Source organism: Myotis davidii, unplaced genomic scaffold, assembly GCF_000327345.1.
Source record: "Myotis davidii unplaced genomic scaffold, ASM32734v1 scaffold175, whole genome shotgun sequence".
NCBI lineage: Eukaryota > Metazoa > Chordata > Mammalia > Chiroptera > Vespertilionidae > Myotis > Myotis davidii.
Window position 1 is genome coordinate 3186064 of NW_006286972.1, and position 25575 is coordinate 3211638.

Below are 25575 nucleotides of genomic sequence, written 5' to 3' on the forward strand. Positions count from 1 at the left end.
GGGGAGAAAGGGGTGTGGGAGGTGCGGGAAGAGACTGGACAAAAATTGCACACCTTTGGATGATGAGGACAGCGGGGGGTAAGGGCAGAGGGTGGGGTGGGAACTGGGTGGAGGAGAGCTAATGGGGGGAAAAAAGAGGAACAAATGTAATAATCTGAACAATAAAGATTTAATTAAAAAAATAAAATAAAAAAAAAATAAAAAAACTTTTTGTAATTTGCAAATACAGAAATTGTGAACGGTTTATTTTCCCCTCCATGTTTTTAGAAATTATTTCTTAAAAGGTCAAAGTAAATGTCAATGCATGAGAAACAAAGGCTTTTGGTTGACATAAAATGTATCTAAAGTTAAGGCCCATCTGAAAAATAAAAGAGGTAACACTTACAATCATCGTGTTATCTAAACCAAAGATACCTCAAATAAATAAAGCTATAGACCAATGTCCTGTATGGAGAGAGGCAAAATCCTTATCAAAATGCTAACAAACTGAATCCAGCATCATATAAAAAGAATTACACACCAAATTTAGTGGGATTCATCCCAAGGAATGCACGGATGGCTTGACATATGTAAAGCAATGCAAAACACCACATCAATAGAATAAAATGCAAAAGCCATAGCTCTTAAAAGACACCATGAAAAACAAATCCGATACTCTTATGATTAAAAATCATAAAGATGGCTCAGCTGGTGCGGCTCAGTGGTTGAGTGTCGACCTATGAACCAGAGGTCACGGTTCGATTCCTGGTCAGGGCACATGGCTGGGCAGGTTGTGGGCTCGATCCCCAGTGTGAGGTGTACAGGAGGCAGCCTATCAATGATTCTCTCTCATCATTGATGCTTCTCTCTATCCCTCTTCCTTCCTCTCTGAAATCAATAAAAATGTGTTTTCAAAAAATAATAAAGATTAAAACAACTAGGAATAGAAGAGCATTTCCTCAGATAAGGAGCATCTCAAAAATCCCATCATACTTAAAGTGAAAGACTGATTGCTTTCCCGACAATCAGGAACAAGGCACGATGTCCCCTCACCACCTCCATCAACGCTGCGCCATTAGCTCTGGTCAGGGCAGTCAGGCAGCAAGAAGAAATAAAGACACAGGATAGAAAAGGAGGAAGTAAAACTATGCCTATGTTAAGAGGACATGATCGTGTACATGGAAAATCCCAAAGAATCCATTAAGAAATACTGGAACTAATGAACAAGTGCAGCTAGGTTGAGGGAAACAAGATCAACATACCAAAGTCAAATGGACAGCTGTACACCAGTGGACAGTCTCAAGTAAAACTAAAATTGTAATTCTATTACAGCAGCAACAAAAATAACAACATATCTAGGAATGAATTTAACAAAAGAAGTGCAAAGCTTATCATCTGAAAGTTATAAAACATTGTTGAAAGAAATAAAAGACCTAAATAAATGGAGAGACCTTCTAATTTCATGGTGCGAAGACTGAACATGGCTGAGGTGACAATACTTCTCAAAGCGATCTACAGAGTTGGTATAATGCCTACTGGGATCCCAATAGTCTTTCCTACAGAAATGAAAAAGCCAGTCCTTGAATTGCGTGTGGAACTTCCAGGACCCCCAACATCTAAACCGTGAGAAAGAACAAAGTAAAAGGCTTCCAGCCTTGCCACGGAGTTGCAGTAGTTACTGCTTCCAGCATAGGACTGTACAGGCCAGCCAAACAGAAGGGACCAAAACAAGCCCCCGTCCTGTGGGTCATTCTAACCCTACCAACTTAGCTGCTAAATGCTATCATTGGCCAAGGGCGGCTCTCACCAGTTTCTCCTTGTCTCTCTGCCACTTCTTCCACTTGTCCGTGTCTGCCCGGCTCTGCCTTGTCTCCACTCTTCTGCTCATGTCCTTGAGTCCTTCTTGCTCTGCCAGCCTCTTGTATAACTGCTCTAACTCTGCCTGCAGCTGTGTAGGCTTCTCCCTCTCCCTGTCCCGATCACAGCTCAGCTCTGGTTTGGGGGTCCGCAGGGCCTGCACAGTGGACCTCAGCCTGGCACTCACCTCCTTCTCTCTCTCGAGCTCTGCACAGCGCCTCTGCACCTCAGCCTCCAGCTGCTGCTGGGTGCACATGGCGTGCTGCTGCACTTTCTCCAGTGCTGCCTGCAGCTCCGTCACCCGGGTCGTCTCCTCCTTCAGCTTCCGCAGCAGAGCACGGTGTGCCTGTGTCTCCTGGTGAGCACAGGCCTCCTGTGCCCGCCGGCTCAGCTGCTCCGTCAGGACTCGCTCGTGCTGCAAGGCCTCAGACAGCTCCTGCGAACGGCCCTGTGCAGCCTCCAGGTTCCGGTGTAGCTTGGAGAGCCGGCTCCGCTCCTGCGCCAGTAACGCCTCGCAGCGCGAGGACTCAATTTGCAGCTCCTTCTGAAGGTTGTCCTTTGCTGTCTGCTCGTGTTTTAATGCTACACACAGTCGATTATTCTGAGCGTATTGCTTCTCCAAAGATATTCTTAATTCCTGGATCAGGGAAATATAAGATGGAAAAATTAAAACTGGAGAAAAGTATCTAACAGTTTTTCCACCCAAGTTTCTGTTGCTAACCTTCAACAGACTAGCCATTATAACTTTTGAAAGTTACCCTGTGGATGAAAGAAGTATGTATGGCTGACCCTTTAACCACATGGGTATTCGGAGCGCAGACCTCTCTCGAAGACAGAAATCTGCATGTAACCACAGTTAGCACTCCACATATGCCAATTCCCAATACGAAGTTGACCCTTAGAACAGTGGTCAACTGAAAGAATCCACATATAAATGGATGCACACAGTTCAAACCTGTGTTTTTCAAGGGTCAACTGTATACTAATTTTTGTTACCTTTTTGAGTTAAACACACATACACATCTTGGGTTCATTCTCCCTTCCTTAGAACCACAACATTGAGGACGCTAAGAGGAGAGACCACACACACGCAGTGTGAGCTGAACCATGGTCTGTGTTGCTGAGAGACAGCTTTGCCCTAACCGGGGAACTGATGGTCAGCTTGCCCAGGACTATGGAACAAGCTGGACACGTGGTCATCAAGCTGCCAAACAAAACACAGATTCACACATATGCTGTACATCTCGCACAGGAGCTGGGTCACTACAGTTTATCTGGTTGACACCGGCTTCTGAGGCTGTGCCTTGTGTGGAAGGAGGCAATGTCCACTCTGCAGAACCAAGCTCGCAGAGACGGTGGGGACCATGTGGTGCAGCGCTGGCATCACATGGTCATCACACCCTCTGTCACTGCAAAGCTGATGAGTGTTTTACCTGAAGATGCAGCCCTACCTTACTGCCCCAAAATCCTGCCACCTGGGCTCACCATCCACAAAAAGAATCAGAAGCAGCATCAAAGAGAACGGCCTCCCAGCTCCCATCCCTGGCCCCCTTACCTCCAGGGCCTTGGAGTCCTGGCCCTCCCTCTGCAGGTGCTCCAGCTGCTCCTGCTCCAGCTGGCTCTGCAGGGCGCGCTCCTTATTGCGCTCGCTCTCCAGCTCCTCAAGTGCGGCCTTCAGGTCGTTCTCCTTGCTGTCTAGTACAGACCTGTGTGGGGAGAGAAGTAGTCAAACCCCACATTGCACAACGCTCTGAAGGGATACAGTCCTACCCTCAGGAGCCGGGAGCTCCCAGGACGAGGCAGGTAGGCCCTGTTGCTTCCTCATTATCTGCACACATGCTCAGTCCCGCTTTCTCACTCTAAACACACGGGAGCAGGACGCTTTTGTCTAATACCTACTGAGCATGCAGCACAAGTCATGGCACCAAGGCTCCATTACTTCACTGCCAAGAATGATGTGGTAAGAACTATGTAACTTTCATTTATTCTACCAAAGGTCTGATGACAGCCTGGGGGCTAGCGGGCAGTGTATCACGAAGGCAGTACCATACGTACCTCAGCTGGAGAACCTCCCTCTGCACGTCATTGAGGGACTTCAGCAGCCTCTCATTGTCCTGTTTACACTCACAAAGTTCCGATTTCAAAGCTTTGACTGCATTCTGCTCCGCTACTAGCAGCTTTCGGGCGTTATTTGCTTTCTGTTGTTCTTCATTGAGGGTTTTCTGTAGATCACTCGCTATACATTTTTCCTGCTCAACCTTATATGCCAGTAACTCAACTAAGAAAAAGATTAGAAAACATAAAATAGCATTATTCATGAGTCCAAAGAGAGTTGTACAGACGATTTAATTACAGACAAGTCAGTTAAGGAGACAGGGAGAATGAAGTTTCTACAACCTAAAAGGCATTGCTTCTGATGGTGCTAGAGGTACATTCCTTCTGCCTGTTGCTGGTTCCTCCAACACACACAGCACCAGGCCTCAACACAACATGGTTCCCCTGGGTGGGCCACACCCCCCTCAGCAGCAGTTCAGATTTGGGGTCTCCCTGGAGGCTGAATTTGGAGCTAAGCCGAGATGGACCTGCATGTGGGAGGCTGCTCACAGCCCTCCCTGCTGGGGGCAGGAAGGCCAGGTGTGACCATCCCTGTGGTCTAAAATGTCATCCCATCTGTCACTCCTCTGCTAAACCTCCCAACAGAGACACTCCAGCTCAGAAGGCTTCACTGGAGAATTCTCCCAAAAGTTAAGGAAGAAATAAACCTAGTTCTATAAAACCCTCTGGAAAACAGAGGGGAGTAGACAGATGTCAGTCCTCCACAGGCTGGCGCTCCTCCAATGCCAAAACCAGAAGAACACTACGGACTAGTATCCCTCATGAATGCAGATGCAAAATATGAGCAAACTCAGCCCAGAAATATACAAAGGATAATGCACTATGACAAGGGGTCACAGCCAAAATGCAAGACTGGTCCCACTAGACCAGCGGTTCTCAACCTGTGGGTCGTGGGATTAAGAAGGTTGAGAACCACTGCACTAGACAGACTTAGTTGGCCATCATTCAGCTTCTAAAACTAAGGAGAGAAGGGACTTGCCAGAGCTAACAGTGGGCATCTGTGAGGACCACAATTATCATCCAATTTAAGGGTAAGACATGGGGTGCTTCCCCTGTGGCCAGGAGCAGGGCCAGACACTCCCTTCACCACGTGCTCCAGGGCCTGACCAGTGGTCAGCGAGAGAAGGGGGTAGATGGGAAAAAATAATTTTTTTTTTAATTCACAGGTGACATGAGCACCTCTATAAAAAAAACCCAACGAATCTAATTAAATGTACAAACCATAACAGTTACTTAAGCCCAGTGCAAGCTCCAGGGACTCTCCCAGACTAGGTCCTGCTGGCACCCAGCACATCTGCTCAGACACCGGCCCCCTCACCACCTGCCAGCACTCTTGGCAAAGCCTCTGCGCTGACTGGTCTCAGAGTTCTATGAACTGAGAAATGTTCCGGCCACTGTATTCTGATTACGAGGCTGACATTCCCTGCACTCAGGGACCTGAAGAAACCAGGGTGTCACTGCTGCCACCAGATCCAGCTCTGGGCAGTCCAGGGGAGCTTTGCTAACCTGTGTGCCACCTTACCCACCAGGTGAACCTCAGGTGGGCACATTTCTCAGGGGTGCACCCACCCTGCCTGCGCAGCTGGTGTTCTTGCCGGCTCCCATGGGCCTCCGCACTGGTCAGCGCTGCGGACAACTGCTGCAGCTTTTCCTGGTTCTGCAAGTGCGTCAGCCGTAGCTGGGCTCGCAGGGCCTGGATCTCGGACAGCAAGCTGCTCCTGTCGGACTGACGTAGGTGCTCCAAGGACTTCTCCTGCAGGTCCCCCTGGAGATGGGGCAAGAGAGGGACAGCAGTCAGATAGGAAGGCTCCGCAGGGATGAGGAGCCCACCCACATGGGGAAACAGGATGAGAAGGGAGCATGTCCCAAGTGCTGGTGGCTCCAGGCAGAAGCAGCACACCCTCTGCACACACAAGCCTCCACTACTAACTCTATCCCTGGCTGGGAGGTAAGCATGCACTCGCCGAGGACATGAGTGACCTTCACCCCAGCACCTTGGGTCTCGTTCTCGGGCCTGGTCTGTGCCTGGGAGCTGCTCTGACCAACCTCACACCCTGACTCTGGACTCAAGCTCATAACCTGGGGCTGGGCAATCTGAAAATGCTTTTCCTTTCAAGGGAAGGCCAGTTATCTCTAGAACAGAGTGAGGTATAAAGGAGGGTAGAGGCACATAACTTTCCTTCTGTGTGATAGAACTCATGCAGAAACATGCAGTATTACACTTGGTTTGTAGCAGGGTTTCCTCTCAGTCATGGGCATGTTCCCAGGTCAGCTAAAACAGGGGTAAGCTCTAAGGTAACCCAGGCCCAAGCTTACCTGCTCCTGGACCACCTTCTGCAGTCTCTCCACCAGAGCACCATGGGCCTTGGGGTCAGAGCTGCCGAGTTGAGGCTGCAGCTCCACCGTCAGCATCTCTCTCTCCTTTTCAAATGCCTCCTGGACTACCTGTAGGAATTCTCCTCTCCAGTCGAGGCAGCTGTCAGAAAGCTCCTAAAATTAGAACAAGAAGCTCAGTGTTTGCAACAGATGCATCTAAAGGCTAGAACAGGAGCCACTCCGACAGGAAAGGAGACACATGAGCACCCCCGGACTGCCCAGGCCAACAAAGGCCAATACTGCCATCCAAGCAGCAAAGAAACCACTGAAGATGATGGAAACAAGGTCAAGCAAAGTCAGCAGGCAAACCTTTTTCCAACACAAGGCCTGCGTCTGCGGTAGGCCCAAGGTCAGAAGTGACATTGGTAAGTGCATGCCCGAGCACATGACGGCACAGGGTAGAGGCTTGGGGTCATGTGTGTGCATACACAGGGTGGACGTGCACAGCGGCCACCCTTAGGCTACCTGCTCTGGACCTCCTCCCTACAGGTTCAGCCTAGTGTCCTGCCCACTATTCCCTCAAAGCCCATGGCAGGTTGGTTTCCCTTGGACATAGTTCACATTTGGCCCTCACCTCTGCACTGCCCCCTCCTGGCCTCCCTGGCTCCTTGTCTGCAAAGTGGACATTGAGACCCTGTGGGTTAAGGCCCGGCCCCCTCACATGTGGCTGGTGCCCATGAATGTGAGCGAGAGGGTTGCTAGTCAATATCACAGTCTTCTTGCCACCATGGACCACCTCTTGTTTCCTATTCCTGCTTATTTGGCAAAACAATTCCAAATTTTATTGACATCAAGAGGAGGCAAGTTGTCAGTTTCTTCACCATTACTGGAACTACCACTTAAATTGTTTTCTAAAACATGAGAAAATACCTTCTCTGCCTGTTGGGATGCTGAGGTCAGGTGCCCTCTCAGAGCTGGCACTGCCTCCAACAGGCCCTGGCCACCCCTCAGGTAGTGCTTGATGGGTGTGCTTGGCTCGCCCTTGCTGAGTGCGCTGGGGTATCCATGGTATTCGGACAGGGCCAGGATGTGGTGGCTCTCGTCATGCACCATCTGCAGCAAAGCCTACAAGAGCACACGCGTTTGAAAAAGAAGGAAAAGCAGCTTGAAAGCACTCATCCAGTCACTGTCCTGCCCTCGCCAGGAACGCTCGCTGGGGCCGCCTGCACAGTACTCGCATGGCCTTCATCGAAGAGCAGAACCTACTGTCCTGTGAGGTGTTCAAACTTTCCTCCCCCATAACCATCAGAAACAGCAGGGAACTGGTTTTGAAAGAGTGAATTTCTATATAAGCCCCTCCAAGGATGACTCCCATGATGGAGCCATCCCATCGGTTCCTGCACAGTGAACATCATCCTTCCCCGAAGCCTGAGAGCAGCTCAGGGTAGGGCCTCGGGCCAACTTCTATGGAGAGGTCATGAAGACTCCAAAGACTCCATGGACTTTCCTGGCTCTCCTGGGACCACAGCTGCCATACTATGAGGAAGCCCCATGGGAGGTGTGTACATAAGTCCCAACTGATGGGTGATACCTCAGGGGAAAAGGTGCCTTCAGATGGAATGGCGAAATCATGGGTGCAAAGAAACAGTTCCAACAGATTGGCCCTGAGTCCCTGCCCACAGGTCTGCGAGAACAAGAGAGGGCCGTTTACTATAGAGTAGCGGTTCTCAACTTGTGGGTCGTGACCCCTTTGGGGTCGAATGACCCTTTCACAGGGGTTGCCTAAGACCACCAGAAAACACATATATAATTACATATTGTTTTTGTGATTAATCACTAGGCTTTAATTATGTTCAATTTGTAACAATGAAATTGGGGGCCACCACAACATGAGGAACTGTATTAAAGGGTGGTGGCATTAGGAAGGCTGAGAACCACTGCTATAGAGCAATGGGGAACTGGGACACGCATGCTGGCCATCTATGTCCTGCCCAAAGAGGCTGAGCGAGGAGGAAGGCGGCTTCCCAGAGCTGTCCTCGTGGAGAAGCTGGTGTTAGGATCAGTACACTCCTCACATGAGGCACAAAGGTAGGACAGAGCTGAAGCTCAGCTCTCTGAGCAGAGCACGATCCTCACGCAACACTCGGAGGCCAATGACACAGAGTGGGCCAGAGATGGAGCCCATCAGCGCACCTCGCCCTGCTCCCACCACCCATTACCTTAACTTGTTTCGGGTGGACTTCCTTCTCCTTCATGGCTTCCGGTGGCTGTTGGAAGCTTCCTGAGGCGGGGGACGGCACTGCAGGACTAACAGTGGGAGTTTCAAGTCCTCCTGAACCTTGGTTTAGTATTTCTCCAAACCCGAAGCCATTACCTAAATAAAACACCACAAATCAGTGTCTAAAACTGCAATTCTCTCAGGAGTGGAAGCTACCTGGGGATGCTCTGCAGAGTGCTGAGGGGTGTCAGACCCCCCACTGGCCTGTGCCATGTAAGGCTGCGCCTGGAAACAACCAGATGCCTATAGCTGCAACCTTCTACCTGAAAAAAACATCAATGAACCACAAAGATGGTAAAAATATTTTAATAAAAACTTCAGATGAGATCTACATACATTAAGAAAAAGTATCTTTTGCATGTTAAAAATATTAATGTTCATGATTTGAACATAAATCTTCAGATATTTCAGTCACTTTTACACAGATGTTGATGTATGTCTCCTCATCCCCGAGAGATAGAACCCACAGGACTCTGCAGAGCAAGTGCCACAGCCAAAAGACACACACAAACCCAAGGACAGGGTAAAGGCAGGTGAGAACCCAGACATTGAGGATAAAAAGAGAGGACAGGAGGTAGAAGATGCCAACAGCAAGGACAGGTTGGGAGCAGGTGGACAAGCAGCAGACACCTGGGTAGGAAAAGCCCTAAAATCAGCCATCAGGGCTGGGGACCCCTGAACCAGGTCTAGAATTAGAGGCTCCCGGAACTTCTGTCAAATGCAGGGGTGGGGAACCTTTTTTCTGCCAAAGGCCACTTGGATATTTATAACATCATTCATGGGCCATACAAAATTATCAACTTACAAATTAGCCTGCTATATCTGGTCAAACATTTAATTAACTCACCCCTAATGCTTTGGCAGGGCAAGACCAAGTGATTTCGCATGCCTTATACGGCCCACGGGCCGGATGTTCTCATCCCTGATCTAATGGGAAGGGATCCTCAAATCAGAATTCAGAATCTTTCAGAAGCTCATAGGCCCAGACCCATTCCTGAGCCCTGAAACCAGCAGCCAGTTCAGGAGGCTGGAAGCATGAGCTCTGCAAAATGGAGGGGGCACCTGATGGAAAAGCTGCTTCAGACCTTCTGTCTGCTCCTTCCCACAGCACCCGCGTGGGGCAAGGAGAACTTCGGGGGTACTGGCAAGGCCTTTGGAACTGAGCTTCCTGAGAGCGTGCAGGCCAGCCTGCTGAGTCGTCCAGGTTCTCAAACAGGCTGAGCAATGTTCAAACACAGAAGACAGAGAGAAATGGAAATAAAGGAGAAAGATAGGCAGTACACACAGCAAACCAGGTAAACGTTAACACTGGGGAATCTGTGAAGGATATGCAGGAATTCTCAGTGCTTTTTGGACTCTGAAACTGTAAAAATAAAGTTTTTAAAAAAGATGAAGAACTCACTGTTTTCACTTTCATTGCTTTTGCCTTCTAACCCAAGAGGAGATGATCTTGACTTTTCTTGAGAATCAAGAGACGTTATGATAAAATCCTCAACATCTTTCTCCTGTTCAAATAGGTAGAATTTTAAATGATTATAAAATAACTTATTACATCATGAAATTGAACTTGCCTGACAGAAACATTCTGAGGCCTGAATTTATCATCTTCCCACAAAGAATCCAAATAAAAGTGTTCAAACCTTATGGACATATTTGAGGTCACATGCTTCTAATAATGTAATCAAATTCACCCACAGTGCTCTAGGAATAGTTTAAACAAGTCATTAACGAATATGTCAGATTACGCCCTAGCCAGCTTGGCTCAGTGGATAGAGCATCAGCCTGCGGACCGATGGATCCCAGCTTTGATTCCGGCCAGGGGCACATGCCTGGGTTGCGGGCTCAATCCCCGGTGGGGGTTGTGCTGGAGGCAGCCGATCAAAGATTCTCTGAGCAATGATTCTCTCTCATCATTGATGTTTCTATCTCTCTCTCCTTCTCCCTTCCTCTCTGAAATCATAAATATATTTTTAAAAAATCAGATTAAAGTACTTTTGCATGAAATGGTAGAATGTGATACCCCAAATAAAACATATATCCTAATTTACTTTTTATTTGATCTAACTCAAGATAAAATACCACGCCCTAACCGGTTTGGCTCAGTGGATAGAGCATCGGCCTACAGTCTGAAGGGTCCCAGGTTCGATTCTGGTCAAGGGCATGTACCTTGGTTGCAGGTACATCCCCAGTAGGGGGTGTGCAGGAGGCAGCTGATCGATATTTCTCTCTCATCGATGTTTCTAACTCTCTATCCTCTCCCTTTCTCTCTGTAAGAAATCAATAAAATATATTAAAAAAAAGATAAAATACCAAAACCGTTAGGAAAGATATAATCTAACAAAAATAATAAACTGAAGTGTTCCTGAAATTAACTAGCATTACACATGGAACCTGTTAAATATGCAATACAACCAAAAATAAATCTAAAAAAAATTCTAAATAAAAAACGCATATGCAAACTACACACACTAAGATGAGTTTATGACCGTACTTCTCAAAATCAATATTAGTTAAGAAACTTAGTGTCCCCCCCAAGAAAAAAAAACTTAGTCCTAACGATGCATCTCACGTACTTCCAAAAATCACCTAAGTGTCTAAATGTTCACACCACAGTGGATTAGGGTTAGTCCTGCAGAAAGCTGACCATCCCTGCACATAGCTGACCAGGGGACTGTGAGGAGCTGATCCACACCCGGCCCAGAGGCCTGCAGGAGGTGAACCAACAATGGCTGCCGCTGTGACACCGCGGGCCATGTAGACAGTCCCATGGGAACACACTGGGGCCCTGGGCACCATACAGACACTGAAGCAGGACAGCACCCACAGCACCCAGGGAAGCCAACCTACCACAACCATACGATGCCCATGAGGATCAGCGGAGGAAGCCTTGTCTGCGGCCAACGAAGACTCTGCCCAACAAGGGGCCTTTTCTGGTGCTGACCCACCAAGGGAACAAAGCAGCCCCGACTGGTCAGCCTGGAGCATTGAGGCGTTCATCCGTTCTCTCAGGGAGATATCCAGGCTGTGCTGGCTCAGGACGTCCAAGCAGGGTGTCAGGGGCAGGCTGGGTGATGGCTCGAGCATTGAGTCCTTCCTGACAACCTCGGGGGAGCTCCAGGAGGACAGGTCCATCGCCCTGAGTGCATTCTTCAAGGGCTCAGCCTCCTCAGTGTAGGTTAAGTCACGGGAGCTACTCGGCAAGCTCACCTGTAAACAAAGTGACCCATCCTGCAAATCTACCTTGTCTTCCATGGGAACATTTGGCATTTCATTTCTTATCAAAGAGTCCTGATTTCCAATAATGTCAATTACATCCTGTGTAATTTTATTGGTATTAAATTCATCAACAGGAGGCAATTTGTCAGTTTCTTCACCATTACTGGAACTACCATTCAAACTGTTTTCTAAAACATGAGAAAATGCGAATGGCTGTTGAGAGTTGAAATCCTCTGTCTCAATGTTCTGGAAGTTCATAGAATATACCAGACGGTTCAGTTTTTCTTGAAGCTGTTTCACCTGAGTTATGAGATCAACTTTCTGCAGCTTAAAACACTCCCGTAGTTTTTCTTTATCCTACAGGTGAGATAGAACATGCATACAGTAAAATAACTGCATTATATGCTGTAACATTTGTCTGTCAGCCAGTTTTATGAGCCAATTTCAGAGACTGAGAAATTAAGCATGAGATTCCATGATGAGCCCTTTGGTCCCTCTAGAGTGTTAAGATTTCAAATTTTTAAAAAGACAGAATTAAGGCTTAAAGCTCTGTGCCTAAAAGGTAACTGTTGGAGACGGTTCTGGAAAGATGGCACAGCAGAAAATACAAGAGTCTGTCTCCCCACCTGGACATCAACTGCACTGGCAGGATCTTACCTGATGTAATATAGTCAAACCTCAGTTCTTAAACATCTCCTATCTCACAATTCACTTCTCAACCCAACAAACCTATCATGCTCCTCCTTATATGATCAGTCACACATCTCTCAGGTGACAAAGAGAGAATGCACGAGTGAATCAGTTTACCACTAAATCTCATGTTAACATCTCAATACAAAGGAGACAACCAGTATTCAAAATCTTCCGATGAAACAAAGCCGTGGATCTGACAGCTTCACTGGTGAATTCTATCAAACATTTAAAGAACTGATATTAATCTTTCTCAAACATTTCCCATAAACTGAAGAAGGAGCACCAGGCTCAGAGGGCTTCACTGGTAATTCTACCAAACATTTAAGGAAGAAACTGTACCAGTTCTCTACAGTCTCTTTCATAGGACAGAAGCAAAGGGAATGCCTCTTAGCTCATTCTATGAGGCATTACCTTGATACGAATGCCAAACAGTACAAGAAATGAAAGCTAAAACCAATGTTCCTTATGAACATTTATGCAAAAATACTCAACAAAATACTAGAAAAGTGAATTCAACTGAATTTTAAAGGATTATATACTACAAGCAAGTGGTATTCATTACCGGAAATGCAAGGGTAGTTCAACATAGGAAAATCAATGTACTATAACACATTAACAAAGTGAATGAAAAAAAATCACACAATTGAGGCACAAAAAGCATTTGACATAATTTAACACCCTTTCTTGATAAAATCATTCAACATGACTAGGAATAGAAAGAAACAACCTTAACATAATAAAAACCATACATGAGAGACAGTGAAAATCATATTCAATGGTGATAGACTGAAAGCTTTTCAACTAAGAACAAGAAAAGAACGTCCACTTTCACCACTTCTCTTCAACATAGTAGTGGAAGTCCTAGCCAGAACAATTAGGCAAGAAAAATAAATTAAAGATATCCAAATTAGAAAGAAGTAAAACTATCTATGTTCATAGATTATATGGTCTTATATGTAGAAAACCCTGAAGATACATTAAAAAAAACGGTTAAAATTATAAAACTCAGTTGCATTTCTCTACACAAACAATGAATAATCTGAAAAGGAAATTAAAAAAACAAATCCAGACTGGTCGCTGTGTGCGCAACCTATGAACCAGAATGTTCGATTGCTGGTCAGGGCACATGCCCCTGTTGCGGGCTTGATCCCCAGTAGGTGGCGTGAAGGAGGCAGTCCACTGCTAATGTTGCTCTCTCATTGATGTTTCTATCTCTCTATCCCTCTCCCTTCCTCTCTCTCTGAAAATCAGTAAAAACAAACAAAAAAACTAGCTCCTAAAGTGCCTAAATGAAACGTGTAGGACATTTCAAAGCAAATCTGAATAGCTATGAGAATATGATAGATTCAGAAGAAAACATGTCACTGTCTACCGTCTACGTAGTGCGAGTGTCCCCTCAACAAAATGCCAGAGAGAATGCCTGTCTCTCCTGAAACGGGCCTAAGTACCTGCACTGTCCCTGATGCTTTGCCATAGTCCTCAGCACTCAAGTGCATTTCATTTTTCACAAGGAGCAGCTCAGACTCCAGCTGCCTCTGGCAGACCGTGAGCATCGACATCATGCTGTCCTGTTTGTGGAGACCCGTGTGGTTTACTGTCACCAGGGCTTTGGCAGGCTGCAGATCATCTTTCACTGGACTCTATAGTAAGAGGAAAAAAACAATGACACTGCTATAAAGATTATACTAAACACACGGAAGGTCAGAAATGCAGGGAGGCCAGCTGCAGGGTGGCCTCAGCTCTGGGAGCTCTAAAGCGTGAGACCGTAACAATGCTGCCATCCTGCAGTCTGCTCATAAACCACAATGGGACAAGATGTGCTGGAGGCTGAGGGCTCCGAGGGCACAGGTGCCAACTGTGGTAGAATGGGGTGCACTCAACACAGAACCCCAAGCTGATGGGGGGTCAGAACTCTACTCAAACATAAACTGAAGCATGTCCCCCCCCCCCCCCAAAAAATGAGCTTGAAACATTTTGCACTGGAAATGCGGATAAAAGATAAACCATTTGATTACACATCTAATACATGATTGAGCTCCATATCACTGAGTGTTCCCTATCAAGAAAAGAAGTGTTTTAAAAAGCTTTAATAACTTACAGCAATAATAAGTTTAAAATTGTACAAAACAGCAAGACCCAGCCTGATCTCACTGCATACATGTGTCCTAACTTAAGGTTCTATAGATCCTAAATGGCAAGGGCCCCAGCCAGCACAAGCTGCAGACTCACTTCCCCTCCCAGGCATGAGCCACCCATTGGAAACTGCCCACCACAGAGAGGAGAGTCATTAATTAAAACAAAAACAGAAGAGAAGAGTAAGAAAAATAATTGTTTCCTCAGAGAACCCCCAACTCCCTCTGGTCCAGCCCAGTGCTCCACCTCCAGCTGCCTGGGTCAGGGCCTCCTGCAGGCACCAAGTACACCCCAACTCTGCACACAGACTGCACCAGTGGGACTACAGGGAACCAGGCCCACCTGTGGATCATCGCCTTGACCCCGGGAGGCCACAGGTAGCTGCCTGCCACCCACATTCTGTTCCGACTCTTCATCACACAAGGCCTCGTCACTCCTGGCCACCTGTCCCTGGAAGCTGCCGTTTACACGATGAAGCACGGGGGTCCCACACGCCTGCTGCTTATCCAGCTCCTTCTGGCACCTCAGAAACCGCTGGTTCAGTGCCTGCAGCTGGTGGCTGAGGCGGACACACTGCACTCGGAGCCGCTTCAGCTCAGGGGGCTCGTGTGTGGCCCCCAGGGGCTGCTGCTCCAGGGTGCGGCGGAGGCAGGTGAAGGCCAGCAGGATGGCCTCCAGTTCTGTGGAGTGGGCTGCGCGCATTCTGTTTATAGCCTCAATTTCCAAATCCCTCTGGGCAACCTCTGCATCCTTTGCTTTGAGTGTAGCCTCAAATTCTTGAATCTGAGAGGCCAAGCCCTGGACCTCAGCCTCCCGGAGGGTAGCGCTGGACCTCAGCTGGGCCAGCTGCCTTGCGGCAGCCTCCTCTGCAACCTGCAGGCGCTGCTGCAGAGCCTCCAGGGCCTGGCCATGCTGGTGCTCCTGCTCGGCCAGCAGCTGGCTCAGGGCCTCCTTGGCCTCAAGCGCATCCTGGAGCTCGGCCTGCAGTGTGGCCTGGGCCTCAGCTCCCTCAGCCTGCAGGCGGCACAGCCCACGCTCCAGCTCGCTCTGGAGGTCCTCAGCTTGGCTGTCACTGAGCTCATGCCTGGCAGGCCCCCCGAGGGACAGCTCTTGTTGCAGCTTCTCGATGACCTCGTGCAGTTGCTCAATTTCCTCTGCTTTATCCTTCTGCAGCCGCTCCTGGTTCTCCTGCAAAGTCTCAATAATGGACTTCAGCTCCTCGATTTCAGAGCTTCTATTATACATAACCTGCAGAAAGAGCACGTTTCAGAGGCAAACTACATAAATGCCTTCAGAATCCCCTCTCAACTTACAGCTATGAATTTGTTGTCAGAAGTAGAGGCGTCACACACTGTTGATGGGAATGCAAAATGGTACTATGGAAAACAGTATGGCAGTTCCTCAAAAATTAAAAATAGAACTACCATATGATCCAGAAATTCCACTTCTGAGTATTTATTCAAAAGAACTAAAATCAAGATTTCAAAGAGAAATTAGCACCCCAGAATCATTGCACTACTGTTCACAAAAGCCAAGATTCACAACCTAAATGTCCATTGATGAATGAATGAAGAAAATGTATATGCATTCAATAGAGTATTATTCAGCCTGAAAAACAGAAATCCTGCCATATATCACCAAATGGATAAAACCTGAAGACATACTAATAAGCCAGTCACAGAAAAACAAATACTACATCATCACACTGATATGAGGTATTTAAAACTAGAGGCCTGGTGCATGAATTTATGCACTGGTGGGGCCCAGCTGGCCTGCCCCGATGGGGGCCATTAGGGGTGGGCCGGCCGGGGTGAGGGGATGCAGGCAGTTTGCTGGCCAGCCCCTCCCCAGATCAGGGTGCAGGGGCTGCTCGGAGGTGGGGCCAGCCAGGGTGAGGGGCCACAGGTGTTCCAGTCGTTCTGCCATTCGGTCAATTTACCCTTTTATTATATAGGGTAGTCACACTCACAGAATCAAAGACTAGTATGGTGGTTACCAGGGGCTAGGAGAGAGGGGAAAATGGGAAACTGCTAATCAATGGGCATACACTTTCAGCTATGCAAGGTGAAGAAGTTCTAGAGATCTGCTGTACAACATTGTGCCTATAGTTAATAATATTGTACACTTATACAAAACAGCTGTAAGAACTAACAACACCAAACAACAGTTAATATATAAAAAAATTCCCAAAATGCTGCACCCTAACTACGTAACTATCTCAAAAGAAAATCCTGTTGCTGTTGGGCAGCTCATCAGACACTCCACTTGAGGCTGCTGGGCACTGCCACAGAGCCCAGCCATTTTTGTCAGAATTTTGAGGAAGGTCTAACTTGGTGACTTCTCAGTCAATGACACCTTCATACTAATATTTTGCCACCTTTTAAATGTGTATTTAATTAATATTTAAACAATGCTGATTTGATTTTCCTAAAGGGAGAATTTAGAATTTAGGTATCATTCTGATTTTTTTAAAATATATTTTCATTGTTTTCAGAGAAGAAGGGAGAGGGACAGAGATAGAAACATCACTGATGAAAGAGAATCATTGATTGCCTGCATCCTGCATGCCCCACACTGGGGATCGGGCCCACAACCAGAGCATATGGCCTGACTGGGAATCGAACCCTGACCTGCTGGTTCATAGGTCGATGCTCAACCACTGAGCCATGACAACTGGCCTAAAAAAAATCAATGAAAAAAATATTCTCAGGTTGGAATTAACAAATAAATAAATACATGCATAAATATGTAAGAAAATAAAATAATTTTAAAAATAAGGAACTCATGCAACCAAAACAAACAATCCAATGAAAAAATGGACAGTGGACCGGAATACACACTTTCTCCCAAAAGACATATAGATGGCCAATAGACATATGAAAAGATGTTCAATGTCACTAATTGTAAGAGAAATGCAGATTAAAACCACAATGAGATCATCACCTAAAACCTGTCAGAATGGCTATCATCAATAAATCCATAAATAACAACTGTTGGTGAGGATGTGGAGAAAAGGGAACCCTCATGCACTGTTGGTGAAAATGTAAATTGGTGAAGCCACTATGGAGAACAGTATGGAGGTTCCTCAAAAAAAAATGAATAGTATTAGAGATGCCATATGATCCAGCAATCCCACTTCAGGATATTTATCCGAAAAACACACACACACACACACAAAAAAAATAGTAATTTAAAAAGATATATGCACCCCTATGTTAACTGCAGCATTATTTACAATAACCAAGACATGGAATCAAGATATGGAAGAAGTGGAGTATTTGGGTTTTTTTGGTGTTAAGCTGTATGAGTTTCTTATTTTGGATATTAATTCCTTATTGGATGTATGATTTGTCCATCAATAGACGATTGGATAAAGAAGATGTATGCTATTCGGCAATAAAAAAGAACGAAATCTTGCAATTTGTGACAATATGGATGGACCTAGAGGGTATGATGCTGAGTAAAATAAGTCAGACAGAAAAAGGCAAATACCATATGATTTCACTTATATGTGGGATTTAAAAAGCAAAATAAATGAACAAACAGAAATAAATTCATAGATAGAAAAAACTGGTGGTCACCAGGTGAGAGGGGGGTTTGGGCTGGAGGGCTGAGTGAAAAAAGTGAAGAGATTAAGAAGTACAGGCTTAGAGAATAGTCATGGAGATATAAAGTACAGCATAAGAAACATAATCAATAATGTTGTAATAACTCTGTATGGTGCCACATGGGTAGTACACTTATCAGGGGGATCACTTCAAAAGGTATTTAAATGCCTAATCACTATGCTGTACACCTGAAACTAATATAATACTGTATGTCAAATATATTTGAAAAATAACATTTTAATAATTAGCTGCTGGTTTTAAAGGCATTCCTCAAGCCTGGCCAATGTGGTTCAGTGGTTGAGCATCGACCTATGAACCAGGAAATCATAGTTCGATTCCCAGTCAAAGCACATGTCCAGGTTGTGGGCTTGATCCCCAGTAGGGGGCATGCAGGAGGTAGCTGATCAATGATTCTCATCATTGAAGTTTCTATCTCTCTCTCCCTCTCCCTTCCTCTCTGAAATCAATAAAAATATGTTAAAAAATAAAAAATAAAGGCATTCTTCAAAGTAACACAAAATAATATTCTTAAATTTTGCCAAATAAATACTAGTAAGAAACCAACACAGATCATTAATATCTCAATAGCCTCTGTCACAGTGAAATTTGGAGACACAAAAAACTGCAGACAAAACTTCTTTTTACTCTAACAGCTGCCTCAGTCCTTATATCCTCTATCAAAATTAATCGGAAAAGCCATTATACACTTTATGTAGTATCACCCCAGAGGTCTCTGTTGATCCAAGATCACACTTATAAACTATTAAGAACATAATACCCAAGATGCCTTCATGCCAAAAGGACCACCTACCTCGCTGAGAGCACCACTTCCCATCCCAGCCAGCTGTGCCTCCAGCTGCTCACTCATACACAGTATCTCCTTTTCTTTGTTTTGCAGAAATGCCTATTGAAATGATAATAATAAAAAAATAATGACGCCAACAAAGCCTTACTATGGAAACAGTCCCCAGGCCTTGCAGACATAAACTATCCTAATAAATAAGCCTGTAGTTTCAAATACTAACACTAAATTTGAAAATGTTTTTCTATTAAAGTGCTTTCTATTTAAAGTAACATATTAGTTTGGTTTTCTAAAATTAGGTACACATTTCTCCAGGAAATTTGTTTAAAGCAAGCATGTCAAACTCACAGGCGGCGGGTCGTATGCCTCGTTTAAATGTGGCCTGCCGGCCGCAAGTTCGACATGTTTGGTGTAAAGCAACCACCAAAGAGTAAGTAAAGCCCGTTCTTATATGCTCCTCATCTAGTAATTAAGGATGAGTCCCCGCTGAGAAGATAAGCAGTGATTCTAGAACCGGCCTAAACCTCATTTTCACTGAAGATATTCTAAAGTGTGCAGTTGCAAGCCTTTGGGAGGATTAGGCACAAATGACACAGACCCGAGGATTTCTTTCAATGCTATCAGTTCACTAATCAGACAATTGCCAGGTTGGCATCATAGGACACTATTTTAAACTCAATGTATTTCAAGGCCATCTTTTACAATTATGTTTTCTTTACAGCTTTGATTATCGTGTCCACTACATAAGGGCTGTTTTTCTTTTTTGCTTGAAAAGCACAATTACATTAAGATGGCAGAGAAGATTTAAAAACAGACATTTTTCCATCCTGAGCGGGCACCCTGGTAATGGCCAGAGCAGGCCCACCATTCCCAAGTTATGATTTGTTTCCTGGGCGGTTAGGGAAGTGCCTCTCCTACAAGCAGCCTTCAAGACATGTCTGTCATCAGTGCTGCAAACCAAAAGCAAGAGTTTGTGGAGGTGAAAGCAGGTGAACTTCCCCAGTCAAGGTGACTCTGGCTTTCCACTCATGATTCCGAGAAGCTGCCTCCATACTACACTTTCTCAAGCTGCCAACCTCAGTACAGACACAAGTCAGGCACTTTCTGAAATCACCTGCCAGAGCAGGGTCCTCTCTCTTCAGAAGGAAGGCCTTCTGGGAAGGCCTGAGGTACCCAGTCCCTGTAAATGATGGTTCCCATGTTGGGCTGCAGCACTTAACTGAGAGAAACGTAGATGACAAGGTGGGTCTGGTCACATTACCTTCAAATTGGCATTCTCTTCTTGTAGTTCTCTGACGCTGATGGCAGCATGGCTGTTCTGCAGGTCTAATTTTAAGTTCAGATGTAGTACTTCTTCATTTTTATTAACTAAGTCATCTTTAATCTTTTCTAATTGTTCTTTTAAGTCCAAAACCTTTCAGTGAAACAAATGAAGGTAAACATTAAAAATTACCTAATATTCTAAATGATTTAATAATTAAAATCATGCTAAAAGATTTCAAAGTACATGCCAAAAAAAATTACTACTATCCTATAACCCACATAAAAATAACAAAGAATACACAGCAGTTACAAACCCACTGAAGTTATCATTTGGACGTCCTGCCCTCTACACAGCAGTGCAGAGGACACGTGTCAGGCACTGAAGAGAGGAAACCACCCGTCCGATCTCTCCCTCCCCTTACCTCGCTTTCCCGCTGCAAGAGTGCCCTCTGCACGGCCTCTAACTGGATTTCTGGGCCCTCGGGGCAGCTGTCCACAGGAGGCACAGAGCATTTGCCCTCGTCTAGTTTAGACTGCAATGTGGACACCAGAAGCAAGTTACTCATCTGCTGTTGCTGTAATGCCTCTTTATCCTATTTAAGAAAAAATGAGATTTATTTTAGGCAAGTATTTTAAGACAGCCTCAGTGTGCTGTCTATTAAAGTGTAAACCATCCCCACCTCTTCCTGCACACACCTGCACATACCACACCTGACCCCCGACCCAGCCGTGCGCAGAGTAGAGACCTGCTTGGTGAAGGATGCAACCCCAGACAGAGAGCCACTGGTGGCCCTCGATTACACTGGAGGAACTGATCCTTAGTAATTAGTCAACAAGGTACAAAATAGTCTCTAGACTGTTAGCAAATACAAAAAAAACTGAAAAGAACTTGCCAAAGAACAGGGCAATGGGTGACAATATGCATACAAAGAGTATTAACAGCCTGTTAAAAAGTTTTCAAAGAAAATTTAATATGGATAAAATCGTCACAGCGCATTGGTCCAACTTTGTGTAGGAAAAAAGGCATTTCCTATACCCCGGCATCTAATAATTCAGTAAATGTTTACTTCGTGGGGGCAGGTAAGGGGGGTAGGGCAGCAGCTTCGAGGAACTGTCCCCAAGTCAGCACCAAGTACCACTCCCCTCCAAGTGATGAAAGGAGTGAAACTGGCCAGGTTGGTGTCCTGAGATAAGAGCCAAGCTTGACTCCGTCAATAATTTTCGTGGACATTTTCAAGAACCTAACACACCTGATAAAAACTAGCCTCCTTGAAGCAGGATTTGTCTTAGGACAAAACCAATGATTCAAAAATAAAATTTCTCAAGGAGCATCACTTTTCATGTAACTTTTAACCTCCAGCTTATTAAATAAATGAAATGTCAGAAGTCTGGTTGCCTTTGAGGAAATGCTGAATGACCAGAAATGCCACAGGTCTCCTACCCTCAGCACAGCCCTCCAGCCTCATCCTAGTGTTCAGATACAAACAAAAGCATCCAAACAACACCATGAAAACTCACTGGAGGCATCTTCACTGGGGGAATTGACATAGTTACTAAATTCAAAAATGAAAATAACTGTAACTAGCACTAAGTATTTAATGAAATAACTTTCTTAAACCTAAAATCTTTAATATTTACTTTATGAAATTACTAAGGAGTACTACAAAAATTGTTATAAAATGCTTTTATAGTAAATATGGTATTGTGATTTATAATATAAATATATGTATTGGTATTCATCTGATTCCTGGCACAGAACTCCTAAAACTCTTGGAATTATTCCTGAGTGATAAGAGTGACAAAGGTGTTTCATATCCATAACAAGCCCCTTCCAGCCACTCCTGAGTTTGTTACTGAGGTGGCTTTTAGAAAGCCTCAAGGTCACCTAAGGATGGTCGCCAGGGAACCAACAATGTGATTAGAAGGTTGGACTTTTAGTCCACCCCTGACCTCCAGGGAAGGTAGAAGGGCTGGAGGTCAAACCAATCACCAACAACAAATGATTTAATCAATCACACCTAGGTGATGGGGCCTCCAATAAAAACCCAAAGGACAGGAGTTCAGAGAGCTTCCAGGTTGGTGAACATATGAAGAAAAGGAGGCAGGGGGCATCTGGACAGGCCACAGAAGCCCCGTTTACCTTTCCCCACACCTCACCCAGTGGGTCTCTTCCATCACCTGTCCCTGAGTTATATCCTATATAACAAACAGGTGACCCACTAAGTAACATGTTTCTGAGTTCTGTGAGTGACACTAGCAAATTAGTAAAACCAAAGGAGAGGTTGTGGGGACCTCTGATCTATACAGCCTGGACCTGGGATGGGCATCTGACGTGATAAGGGGTGAGAGGTTGAGCCCTTAACTTGTGGGGTCTGACGTTAACTCAGGAGGATGGTGTTAGAACTAAGTTCTAAGACACCCATTGGAATCTGCTGAGAACTGAACACTTGTTTGGTGTGGGAGAAACCCCTACACGCTGGTGACCAAAAGTGTCACCCATGAAGTGATGTAGCAGAGGACCAATCGTGCAGGGGACCTACGAAGCATTTTTCCTTTAGAGCAAATAAAAGCCAAGAGGTCAGAGGGAACTCTGCCAGCAGTTGGTGTGAGGTCCTCCCTCACACAGTCTTCCTCGTGAAAAGGAGGGCCCACCTCGCACGCCTGCCCCAAGCACCTCAGCGTTCTCAGAGTGATGAATCAACAGGGACGCGGACAGAATTCCACACAGCATAGGGTGGTTACCTGTTGTAGTTCTTTCATAGCTTTTCTTTGCTTCTCCAGTTCTTCCTGGAGCTGGATCACTTTCCTCTTGGTATCAGCATTTGTCTCCTCCAGATGTTTTATTTCCTCTTCCTGGATCAACACTTGTCTATCTGCTAATTCTTTTTTCATCACCAATTCATTAAGTTCATCTGATTTTTCTCTCAATTTTTCCTGTAACAATTCAACCTAAAACAAAAAAGAATGCTTGAAAAACACAATAGTTTAAAAAAAAAACCATCTCCCAAATAAAAAAGTACCCAAGGCAATTCAGAGAAAACTGATCTTTTACGTGGCTTTGTAGACCTAGGCTGCAGAGCGAACTGGGCATTCTCTCAATAAAACACATAAAAATAAAAACATAAAACTTGTTATTAAAATGAGTTTTGATAGTGAGGAATAGACTGCTACTCAGCAATAAAAAACAAGAATGAAGCAGAGACACAGCAACAACCTGGATGAATCTCCAGGCTGAGTGAAAAGTAATCCCCAAAGGCTGCCACTGCGGTCCATTGTGTAGCCATGCGGAAATAAGAAACTATTACGGGGATCTGCTTGAGAGCCCTGTGGGGCTCGTCTGCACATCAGCGTCCTGACTGTGACCTTGGGCTGGCTTCTGCAAGATGTCACCACTGGGAAAACTGGAAGAAGAGCACACAGGATCTGTGTGTCTTATTTCTCACACAACTGAGATTGAAACCACAGTTTTCTCAAAATAAGTTTAATTTTAAAAAGAATAAACAAATTGACTACAGCCGCCCTGGACAATAGGAAGCAGACAGTTCCAGACTAAGCAAAAGGATGCGAGAAAAAGCAGCAAGACACAGAAGCAGGTGCGCCACCGCCCATATGTCACATGCACCAGCCATGCAGGTAGACAGGGCACCGACAGAGGACACATACCTCCTCATCCAGCTGTGCCTGCTGTCATTGCCGTGTACATGGAAGGCAAAAATATTTTTAAAGATAAAGTTTAAAAACACTGTAACGAATCGCTCCCCCACGCACGCCTGTAACACATGGCAGGCTGACTTACATCCCTGTCGCGGGGGCCCCGGGCCTGCGGCTGGGCTGCCCGGTGGAGCTGCTCCTCCAGCCGCTGGATCTCCTGCTGGAACTCCTCCCGCTCATGCTCCCTCTCCACGGCCTGCTCCTGTCATGAGAGACAGATTGTGGGGGTTGCTTACTGTGATGTCACTTCCCAGTTGCACCCACTTCCCTCTGAAGGGAACCACTGTAAGGTATGAGATGGACAGAGAAGGCTCCAGGTCTGATGCTACAGCCTGAGCTTCCATTTCATACACATGGCCACTGCCCAGCACAATAGGCCCCTCGAATGGACATTGTGGGAAGGAGAGCTAAATGAGGAGGAGGGCCTTCCCAGAGGATGAGGGGAAGACTTCTGAAATATTGAAAGGAAGAAAAGTCAGAAAGGGCAAATAGCGCAGGTCCAAACTGGCGCCAGGCACACCGGGCCTATAACTCACTGCAGGAGACTCCTGCCCAAGCCACTGAAAGGAGCGTGGCCACAAGACCGGGGGTGTTCCCTCAGAATCCCATATCACAAATGTTGACAACGTCTGAACTGCCTACCAAGAGACAAGGACACGTGAAGGTCTACTATACATTAATCTTCTCATCGGGCCATAGAAGCTTAATGACCTGGGAAGGGCCCCGGCTGGAAAGATGACTTTCAGGGAGGCAAACAGAATTTACAGAGCTCTTACATCCATGAACTGCCGCTGGCTGCGCAAGTGCTTGTCCAGGGACACCATCTGCTGCCGCAGGGCGCTGAGCTCCTCGGCCTGTGAGGCGCATGCTTGATGGCGGGAGAGCTGCTCTTCCAGCTCGGCCTCCAGGAGCTTCACCTGGGCAAGCAGAGTCGCCCGGTCTTTCTCACATTGCTGCCTGGTCTCCAACCGCTCTGTGGTGGCAGCTTCCACTTCCCTCCGAAGAGCTACAGTGGCAGAGAACAGAAGGGGAGCCTACAGCACAGGCATGGCCCTGTGCTGCACCAGGAACACCAACATGTGCTTACTCACAGTGACACTGCACAGCACAAGCCCCACGTGACACCATGGCCAGCCTCCCTGGCAGCTCGAGACCCAGTCCTAGCCAGGGACTGGGGCACAAGGTCTCCAAGGCTTCCAGACTCCCCACAGATACGGCACGGATCTAACCTTCGTTCCCTCTCCTCCTGCCGCACAGCCACTTCAAGATGAGGGAACGTATATCCCGCAAACCAACATCGGCCTGTGTTCTGTCAGACACCAAGCTCATGTCCTAACATAGCCGCAATGTAGCCAAATACCCACTGAAAATAAACTCAAGCACATTTTCAAAAATAAGTAAATAAATAAAATTTTAATATTGCAACCTTACATGAAAATTGCCAAAAGTAAAAAATTTTCAAGAGAGCCTGAGAAGAATCCATCTTGGTGTTCCCAAATGACAGTATCAGGTAACTTTCTAGGAATTACACCTTCACATATAATCCCCAAATAGGGAAAAATAAAATGTAACTTAGAAGTCCTGTCTGAGGCCTGGCCAGTGTG

At 45.9% G+C, this 25575-nt stretch overlaps 1 protein-coding gene across 7 annotated transcripts in view; it reads right to left on the reverse strand.

Moving 5' to 3' along the window:
• Nucleotides 1–25575, reverse strand: part of PCNT (pericentrin) — a 90905-nt gene that overhangs the window by 14054 nt on the left and 51276 nt on the right. For 4 of the 7 annotated variants that reach the window (XM_015560688.1, XM_015560691.1, XM_015560689.1 and 1 more), the window contains 18 exons: nt 24748–24977; nt 24057–24173; nt 23924–23944; nt 23003–23209; nt 20683–20853; nt 20259–20411; nt 19007–19099; nt 14930–15835; nt 13903–14094; nt 11393–12118; nt 9948–10050; nt 8487–8641; nt 7198–7392; nt 6268–6441; nt 5521–5716; nt 3892–4114; nt 3392–3542; nt 1787–2473 (listed from right to left, as the gene is read on the reverse strand). In XM_015560688.1, coding sequence (XP_015416174.1) covers nt 1787–2473; nt 3392–3542; nt 3892–4114; nt 5521–5716; nt 6268–6441; nt 7198–7392; nt 8487–8641; nt 9948–10050; nt 11393–12118; nt 13903–14094; nt 14930–15835; nt 19007–19099; nt 20259–20411; nt 20683–20853; nt 23003–23209; nt 23924–23944; nt 24057–24173; nt 24748–24977 — 4700 coding nt within the window. The remainder of the gene's footprint in view (nt 1–1786; nt 2474–3391; nt 3543–3891; nt 4115–5520; nt 5717–6267; nt 6442–7197; nt 7393–8486; nt 8642–9947; nt 10051–11392; nt 12119–13902; nt 14095–14929; nt 15836–19006; nt 19100–20258; nt 20412–20682; nt 20854–23002; nt 23210–23923; nt 23945–24056; nt 24174–24747; nt 24978–25575) is intronic. The other 3 variants (XM_015560693.1, XM_015560692.1, XM_015560690.1) reach the window with 2 other exon arrangements.